The 10287-nt window shown below is 39.4% G+C and overlaps 1 protein-coding gene across 1 annotated transcript in view; it reads left to right on the top strand.

Moving 5' to 3' along the window:
* ncanb (neurocan b) overlaps positions 1–10287 on the top strand; it is a gene marked incomplete at its 5' end in the record, with an annotated part of 221252 nt that overhangs the window by 65859 nt on the left and 145106 nt on the right. Inside the window, 1 exon segment of the mRNA XM_014016766.1 lies at positions 9997–10226. Coding sequence (XP_013872220.1) covers positions 9997–10226 — 230 coding nt within the window.

The following is a 10287-nucleotide window of genomic DNA, read 5'->3' as shown; positions in this document are numbered from 1 at the left end:
GTGTGTGTGTGTGTGTGTGTGTGTGTGTGTGTGTGTGTGTGTGTGTGTGTGTAAGTGACTGTATCAGCATGTTACACTTAGACGCACCTTTTTCTGGTTCTGAAACAGCACATTTGTTTTTGTTTTAGGTGGTCCAGTAAAGCCCAACAGCATGTTTGTGGCAGCATCGTAATGCAGTTAGAACCAAACAAAACTACACAAGAGCTAAACTGTTAGCTACACACCACACGGTACTGTTAGAAGGTCAAAATTTTGCACTCCAAGCAGAGGGTGTATTTTTTGTTTGTTTGTTTGTTTGTTTGTAAAACTGAATTTACATGAATTATGACTCAAAATTAGTAAATTATATTGATCTTAGTAATTTAGCTTAAAAACTCAATGAAAAGTACGGTAGAAAATAAAATGACGTTCATCGCTGTACTGTATTTCCGGTTTAGGTCCCATGAAAAAATTTGTTAAAGACTGATTACACAAACTGAAATACAACTATGTGGAGCTTCACTGTAACAACAAAAAAGGTTTTGTTATTAGAACGTTTCAGTCAAATACATCCTTATAGTCACTGAAACATGAGCTTTTTTACACACAAGGTCTGATCTTTTGAAATCAAACATTTCACACAATCTTCTGTTTATGAATCAAGAGAGTGAAGACACAAAAATACTGAGTAGAACTTAACAAGTCAAAGAAGTTGTATCAGCTATCAGAAGAGTTTGAATTCTCCTCACTCAAGGAAATGTACTTGCAGCCAGAATGTTCAGCCTTTTTATTTGATCAGAACACTGTTTCTAAACAGCATTATGATTGTGAAGCACATTTAATATAACTTCATAAAAGTGAAATATGTTATTTTAATGACAAAGGCCTTGTCTGCGTCAGGTCCTGGTCAAAGTGATGGGTTTGTGGGAATGCATTGTGCTTTATGTGGAAATTGCTTCCTGAGCATAATCGTACAGAATTGACCACAACACCCCAAAATCAATACATCAAGGCGTGCCTGCTGAGAAATGGCAGAGCCACTGTATCACAAACACATAATTTGTTAAATATTGAGTCCTTCAAACAGCTGTCTAAAACCACTTCTTTGTAAAAAAAACAAAACAAAACAAAACAAAACAAAACAATAAGCCAAACACTTGAGGTAGGGTGAAGATAGTTTTGCATTTCCCAGTTAGTAGCAGGATCTGGACAAGTCAAGACGAAACCATGTTTGGAGATGTGTGCCAGTAATGTGCACATATTACATACAGGGGATGGCAGTTTTCAACATGGACAATTAACTTCACTCTGACAAAGAAAAAGTGTTAGTTTATTCTTCAAAACTACCTGGTTTTCTTTGTGTTTGGGTTTTACAGCTAGCCTGGCCTTCTTACACAATTATGCTCAATTCTGCTCCGTCTTGGCTTATTCCCATAGACAAAGGATTCTCCAGTAGAACTTCAACCGGGCCAATCAACAAACAGGAGGAGGAGTTSTGAACGACAACATTGATTTTCTGCACTGTTTTAGTCTGCCTGTAGTTTAGCAATGGCAGAGGAGGAAGTGAATGAAGCCTGTCTGTGTTCACAAGGCTTCCAAATTGAATAAAATTTGTCTCACAAAGCCTGAAGCACTCATTAACAGCCATCTCGTTCAGCTCGGTACTTCTATCTTCCCAGTAGTGGATGGTTGTTTACATCACAAACAATTTTAGCTTCTTAGCTTAGCTTCCTTCACGGTTGAGCTGGGTCACCACATTTGTCACAACCAATCATTAGCGACWGAGTAAAATCAGATCCAATCTTTTTAAACAGCATGCTTGGGTCCACGCCTCCAGCATATAATCATTCCTCAAAAGACGAGGGTCCAGACCCTCTGTACAAAAGCGAAGAACAAGGGGCTAGTTTACACCAGGGTAGCTTGTAGTGTGAAGGAAGCTCTCTTTTCCAACAACCTCTGACCTAAAATCATACAGAGGTTTCTTTAAATTCCATTTTAACCTGATTTGCTTTCTGCACTCTGAGGTCACACTCTGACATTTAATCAGCGGCTGTTTGATAAGATGTTTCACATCCCGTTAAGCTTTTGCTGGGGTGAAGATTTTTWATTTGATTTTGAAATGTTTGAAACATGAATAATGCTGATATTAATGAAAATTATTTTATAAAATTATTGACGTGATCAAACACATTTTTTAGATTTTTGGATTCCAKGAGTAACTCTACTTTAAGACAGATAATCTGTATGTGAAGAGTCCCTTGACTCAAGTTCTGCTTTGTAAGGGGTGAACTCTTATAAAATTTACTGATGCCCCATTTTACACAAGAKTGGGGGAAAGCCTTACTTCCTTCCTCTCTCAAACTTGTTACAGGCTCTTTATGTTGTTGCAGAGATCCATATCCACCTGAAATCATCTAAACCAAATATTTCTGCTGCCTTTCAAGYCTGAAGAAGACAATTATTAATCAGACAGAGGTTCAAAGTATATTTTAGAGAATACTGTATGTTTGTAGTACTTTTACACCTAATTCACACTAGATGCGGTTCTGCTCTCTTCTGCTGTGGTGCGCAGTTTGYCAACATTCATTTACATCCCAATTTATACAGCGTACCCTCTGCTCCGGTGCGACGCACAGAAGTKGTCCGAGGAGTGTGTGCAGGAAATGTGAGATCACTCAATAAGTCCAGAGATAAATGTAGACGTCAGAGCAAAATTWATTTTGTGGAAGACAKACTCCAAACGCAGTTGAAACTGGATCGCTGTCGTATTTTTGAAACTTTTGATTTCAAATTAAAATCCATGTGTAYTGTGTGTGAAATCATTTGCTGCACGCTACATGTTGCCATCTTCTTCCAAAACAGAACAATTCATTTAGACAAAATTTGTGTAGAAATATATCWTTATTTTTATTAATATAGCTGGGATTTCAACAAACTTAATCTGCCTTTTTTAAATTATTTTGAAAATACCAATGTTGCGCTTGTTCCTTTTTCTGTTGGTGCAACCTTATTTCTTTGTAGATTGACTCCCGTGCATGTCCGTCATTTTGCAAAAATAGGATTGAATTTAATTTTGGCAGATTGCCGTCTGCTCACTGCCGTCCTGCGGMGCCAATGTAAATGCTTTCATTGATTTTAATGGTTGCGTATTTACTGTAAAAGTCTGACCTAAGCGGAACTGTATCTAGTGAAAATTAGGGGGTTACTGTGAATTACAGCTACTCCAAAATAAAATTTTGTGAATGTGTGGAAAAACACAAACATGGTGAAGAGTGATCCGCTGGGTCCAGTTTAGTCAATGTTAGTGGCCTGCACTGTTTTCCTCCTTTGTTTTCCAATCCCCTTTTATTTCATTTTTCCATTCTACTTTCCAAAAGCTTTTTGCATTTTTGATTCACAAGCCAACTTGCTTGATAGGCTGAACTTGTTGCCAGTGCTGAATCAGAGGCCATTTTCAAGCTCAAATCCTGCTGTATATTGCCAAATACACCAATACTGTATATAGATAGCAAAGGCGGGTGTTAAACAAGTAGCACTTGTCTAAGTGATGCCGCTTGGAGAATTGAAGTGAAGGAGTGTGTTCATGTTTATATGGGGAGAGGAAAATAAGATGGGAGGGCCCAAAAAAGCTATTAGGAGAGAAACACTGTGCCTTTTAAAGTAAACAGCTCATACAGTGTATGACAGCAGGAATGAACTCTGATTGTCATTCATGGATTTGTGTGTGTGTGTGTGTGTGTGTGTGTGTGTGTGTGTGTGTGTTTTGGTCTGCAGGGCTGATAACACTCTGGCGTTGTGCCTTATATCCAGTGTAGAGTAGCTGCAGCAAAAAAAAAAAAACTGAATTGTGTTCACCCAGATATTTAACAAACATTTCTCTGGTCCTAATTGGTTAGTAGCTTTCACTTTAAACACAGTGGACATGCTAACCAGTCAGAAATAGGTTWGGGGCTAGGGTTGGGTACYGAAACTCAGTTCCAGTATGGCACCGGGGCGAACATCAACRGTAGTACACAGACWGAAACACAACTTTAACTTCGGTGCCTTTTTTAGGTGCCTCAAAGAAAGCTGTTAATCTGCGCCCTCTGGTGTTGACTGTTAACAGTGACAGCCTCGGCCACACAATCTCCACGGACGCTCTTGTACGCGGTTCGACTTGGCTTGGTCTCGGCCCAATGCATCTCTCCCAGCCGCACTGTCTCAGAACCTCCTCTCCGGTGGGTCTAAGTAGGTAGAAGTGAGTACAGCACACTTACGATTTTGACGTCCTGAGTTTGTGACCATAGGAACGTAGACTGACCAGCGAAGAGAGAGTTTTGCCTCACAGTTCAGCTCCCTCTTCACCACAACAGACCGATACAGAATATGCAAAATATACAAATCCGTCTGTCAATCTCACGCTCCATTCTTCCCTCACTCGTGAACAAGACCCCAAGATACTTGAACTCCTCCACTTGAGGTAGAACTTTACCCCCAACCCATAGAGAGCAATCCACCCTTTTCTGACTGAGCACCATGGACTCAGATTTGGATGGTTTGTCAGAATCAAGATCTTTGTCCAAGGCCTCACTGACCTCTTCCCACATCCGAGGCTTTCCCAAAACCCCCTCACTACACATTTAAGTCTACAAGGTCTTTCCGGCATCTTACCTGCTATCTGATCCAACTCACTACCAGGTGGWGATCAATTGACAGCTCAGCTCCTCTCTTCAACCAAGTGTCCAAAACATGTGGCTGCAGATCAGATGACACTACTGCAAAGTCAATCATCAATCTGCAATCTAGGGTGTCCTAGTGCCATTTGTGGTCAACTTTATGTTGGAACATGGTATTTATGATGTACAAACTGTGACTAGCATAGAAGTCCAACAACAGAACACTGCTCGGGTTCAGATCGGAGAGGCTGTTCCTCCCAATCATGCCTCTCCAGGTCATGCTGTTGTTACCCACGTGGGCACTGAAGTCCCCCAGCAGAGAAAAGGAATTCCCAGCTGGAGCACCTTCCAGCATGCCGCTAAGGACTCCAAGAAGGCTGGATCCTCCAATCATTTGGTGCATATATAGGCACAAATGACCACAAGAGCCTGTCCTCCCACCCAAAGGAGCAGAGAAGCTACCCTCTTATCTACTGGGGTAAACTCCAACACACAGGCACCAAGTTGGGGGGCTTGGCACACCAGCTCGGCACCTCTCACCTTGGGCAACTCCAGAGTAAAGTAATGTCCAGCCACTTTCGAGGAGATTGGTTCCAGTATGTTGTGAACCACACTGCAACTTAAAAAGCACACTTTTCTGCATACATAAAAGACAGAACAGATGAGAAAAATGAATGATGAGTAAAAGAAWAGAGTTGTAATAATCATCCAAAAGCGGGCATGTGGTCCTGCCATAGAGGTGGAGAGGGGATGAGAGAACAGCAAGACATGGGGAGGGAGGAGGGGAGGGTTAGGACAAATGAAAAGGCGGAGAGACAGAAAAGGATGGTGAGGTTGAGTGACTCACAGTGGAGTGTCTGTGATTGCTGAAAGAAAAATACTGTTCCAACAATGTGYCATTAAATTACAGACAGGACAGCCTGACCCTGCCGGCTCAACACTTTAACCTACGTTTAATCAAATGGAGCTGGAGAAGGGCAAACATGGAGTGTGAAGTGGAAACAGACTCTAATGAAAAGGAATCAGTGGGCTAATGTTCTCCTTCAATGTTTCACCACCACGACCCAAAACAGTTAGGTTTCTCAAAAGAATATTTTAATAAAATTGCTCATTAGCCTATTATATTTTAGAACCTGTAGAATTTTCAATTAAAATATGCAAGAGATAGAAAMGGAACATGCTGCATTTAGGTGACTACACTTAGTTTTACTCAAACATCGTCATTAGTAAAACATGGCTGTGAAGCTTATAAACCTGTCTCATAGAAATTACTATTATTGTTTGTACTTTAACTGATAGGTCTACTTAASATATTTTGTAACAGATAAAATGTACTGCCATTTATGAAATTTTCCAAGATGAACTTTGATGAACTTATTAAAGTTGTCACATTTCCTTTTAACATACAAACAGCAGAATGTCTGACAGCAGCTTCCCTAATCAAATAAATTAATTGATCTTATGCAGCATCACATTTTACCGTGCCAAAAGGAAAAGTGTCTCCAGTAAAACTCATTCAAGTCAAGTGATGGTTGGGAAAAACTCAAAGTACAAAAATGGAGAGAACATACTTAAAAGAAAACATTTTTAAATTAATTAAGGAGACAGTTTTAGGGAAAAAGGTTGTAAATAAAGTTAATTTTTGGAAAAACAAAAGTTACAAAAAAACAACTAAGTCACAGGACATATCTTCAGAAAATTGCACAAAATATGCAGAAATAGGTAGCAAAAATATAAAAAACATGAAAAAAGAAAACAGTCAGCACACATACAATGAGTTTAAACAATGTAAAAACATTAAAACAAATCTGTTATTTTATCTTAACATAAATGGAACTGTAATTTTTCTCAGCATCAGTCCATCTCAGACTGAATGAACACTTCCTGTAAGTTTTTTGTAGTTTGACTCATCAATCTGATGCAGTTTTTGAGGTGTCTGTCAGTGAGGGAGCACCTGTAATTTGATTTAATTATTTTAACTTCATATTTCCATTTTAGCTGCCAGCTACCTTGCAAAGCTGTGTCTTGTAATGAGTGACAGGGTGGAAGTTCACTTGTAAATCCGCACAAACTGCTGACAGGAGGGGGAAAAACTCTGCTTTACATTTTTCAAAATAAAGGACAAGCAATTGTTTTTTGCAGGCATTTGTTGTTCATTAATGGCACAAATCTTTTATTTTGAAGGTGGAAACTCAGCCATTCCTGTTTTGTTTAAGCTGAAAGGTCCTAGCTCATTTTGTCAGAAAGTTATCAACTGCTAGCAATTCATACTCCCCTCAGTTATTTTCAGGATCTACGGGTTAAATCTCACTGATCTACTGGTCGATTGTGATCAACGGGTTGACAACCCTGAGTAGGTGTTTTGAATGTGTCTTAGCTACACTCTCCTAAAGTTGGTGTAATATCTATAAAATTTCTGTATGGACATTTTTTTTAATTCAGTTGGTTGTGGCTGGCATCTTGAACTGAATTGATGTTAAAAGTTAATCAGTTGCAGATGATCACCCAAGGATTACTTTGAGAGTTTCAACAAAACCCATCCAGTGGTTCATAAGATGTTTTGCTAACAGACTGATGTGATTTTCTCCAATAGTTAAAGGCACAGTGTGTAGGATTTGTTGTTTTCAGCGACCTCTAGTGGTTGAGTGGTTGAATAATCCTCCTTGGTCCTCCCCCCACCCCCACNTATCCCAGCTACAATGACAGACAACAAATATTACATTTATAGGATTACAACTAAAACCGTTTTTGACACCGCCACCGCAGTTTGTCCTTCATGAGCCTTCGTAGACAAGATGGCGGCTGCCTGATGGCGGCTGCCTGTAGGGTGACCCGCGACCATGGAGATATAAACAGCTTTTTATAAGGTAAAAATAATAAAACAAGGTCTTTGTCTGCAATGATTATATGTTTTTTATTGTCATTAGTGATTATCTCACTTTTGGCTAAAAGACTTGAAAAAATCCTACACATTGTGCCTTTAAATGGTAAATGGACTRTACCTATATAGCGCCTTTCTATCCAACAAGGATACTCAAAGCGCTTTACAGTACTGATTTATCCATTCACACAGCACTATACTATGTCTCTCTACAAAGCTAATACAGATAAACCAATCTAAAGAGACTAAAATACACTCATACACTGATGGGACACACATCAGAGTGCGTGCTCATATTGGGAATGATTCTCAGTTACAGTCACACTAAATCTTTTCTCTGCATATGAGAAACTGATTGAGGTATAAGTAGAAATATTTGTGTTTGCTAAGATTGGGTAGCTGTGTGGTGATCTTAAAACAGGTTAACTCCAAAAGATAATTTGTAGATGCACATCCTAGGACTACTATCTCAGTCTCAATCAAATCCATCCAGTGATTCAGGAGATATTTTGCTAACACAACACACAGACTTACCTTTAGCAGCAGTCAACAAAGAAAACTCACCATACAAAAGCAGAAATAAAAATCAGAGCAATGCTACATTCAGTCCAGTCCCATTTCTCAAAGAATTTCTGAAAAAATGGGGGGAAAATGTTTTGCTTTTGGATTCTAAAAGGGTGAAACTATGACAGACAGCTTCTGCTATAATATCACCAGGATGTAAAACGAGTCAGAGGCATTCATTGTGAGAGCTGCTGCCATGCTGATAATGTCTGACACTGTCTGAAAAGACTTAAGGCCAGAAACACTTTGACAGTCAGTGGGTTGGTTTTGGAGATATTGACAATATAGTGTGAAGTCTGACTTATAATAAGTCTCAAGGAATAAGAATATAAACAAAAGTCTTGTTTGTCCAAAAAACTATACTTATGACCACAGTGGATGCAAAAAAACACAAAAGGGCAAAATTTTAAAAGATAGTTTAAACCAAAGGGTGCCCATTACAATGATCATGATCAACTAGAGACTGGCCTTTTATAGAAAATTATTCTTTAAGCCCTTGTTGTTTAATGTTTCATGATTTTAATGCATGCATTCTCTCAACGTGTTCTACTAGATACACTAAAACTGTCCTTTTAAAAACATCAAAAGAAAATAAAGTTTTTACTGTTGTTGCGTAGCAACAGAGAGTACCTGTGCAGGTACCTGTATGAGAGCAGTAGTGAATGACGGCTGATAAGTAGCTCAAAAATGACAAACAAGTCAACAATTAAAGAACAATATATTTTGTCCTAAGTTTGTCCTAACCAAAGGTAGCAGTCCATCATATCATGCTGTAGTTCCCAAAAGGACTACTGGTCCTGAGAAAGTAAGTGTTTATGCTAGAAAAGGTCCTGAAAATGTAAGAGAAACCATACTGTGCTCTGGTGTTCAGGTACAACAGCACATCAGTTATATAAAGGGCAGCCATGATATATGATGTATACCCATGATGTATACAAGGGCAGCAATGAGCTCACTTTGTTTTTAAAATCCCAGAAAAGTGAATTCTGCAGCCTCATAACCTCACCATCACTCTAAGACTTTTTGTGTTTGGTGAAAACGTAGCTGACCTACTACTGTTTTTACTGTAGCAGCCAWACCTTTGGTGTCAGGTTGGCTGCTGCCAGCTGGTTTTACCTCCTAAACTTTTTGGGCTCGTGGAGCAGTTTTAGTGAAGAAATGTGTCTCAGAGCAGTTGTGCTTTGTCTTGTAATGCTGTTTCAARRAGAAGAGTGTCTCTGCAGTCACTAAGTAGGAGGTTCTTGGTATGTGGGAAGAGTTTGTCGAATACATAATTGGTCTGTTTGACTTTGGTGGGATGCATCTAGTAAAGACATGGTTGTTCAGATTGACTATTTTGGGTGGGCTTTGAAGAAGCCATGATTCAGTTGGATGAGCACTGGGCTCATGCTCCACAGAGAACCAGCTGTCTAGCTTTGGTTCAATACTTCGATTTCGTCCACATTTTCCCACATTGCAGAAATCATAGGGCCCTAAACATACTCCAAGTGTGAGATTGGGCAAAAACATTATTCTATAGTCTGAGGTCATTTCTCATCATAAAATGATTTTAGTCTAAATCTCTGGCATGAAGAGCATGTAATACGTATTCCTTCAAGTAATGCTAAGTTTTTAATTCTGAATAAAAGTTTTGTGTAGAGTCTGGCTTACATTTGACACTTTCTATAAACAGTGTATCCCTGACTTTCACTGTCAGGCTACACAATAACGGTCTGCTGGATTAATTACCACTGATCAGAGACTTGCATCTGTTTTTCCACAAGTAGAATCTGATGGAACAAGATAAATGGGAAGGAAATCATGTTTTTGTCCTCGGGAATCAATTACCTAAAGTCCTTGTAATGTAACGAGAAATCACATTTAGAAGCTACATTTCAAAGACAGAACTGATGAATTTCTCTTCTCTCCTCTGCTCAGGTTTAACCAATGCTGAYGCAGTGGTGAATATGCGGAAGGTGACTCATCAGACCATTAGTGAGGAGCTATCTAAATCTGTTCTGCTCCCTTGCATCTTCACCCTCCGTCCCAGTGCTGGCTCTCTCCACGAACCCCCCAGGATCAAGTGGACTAAAGTTTGGGGCCAGAGAGGCTCGGACGGCCTGCAGAAGGAACAGTCAGTCCTTGTGGCCAAAGACAATGTGGTTAAGGTACAATTAATAAACAGATTAATTTTGTTGCATCCTGCTCTTCTTTTTGCATTTATTTATT

Source organism: Austrofundulus limnaeus, unplaced genomic scaffold (assembly GCF_001266775.1).
Source record: "Austrofundulus limnaeus strain Quisiro unplaced genomic scaffold, Austrofundulus_limnaeus-1.0 Scaffold153, whole genome shotgun sequence".
Lineage (NCBI taxonomy): Eukaryota > Metazoa > Chordata > Actinopteri > Cyprinodontiformes > Rivulidae > Austrofundulus > Austrofundulus limnaeus.
This window is presented reverse-complemented; position numbering and strand designations above follow the sequence as displayed.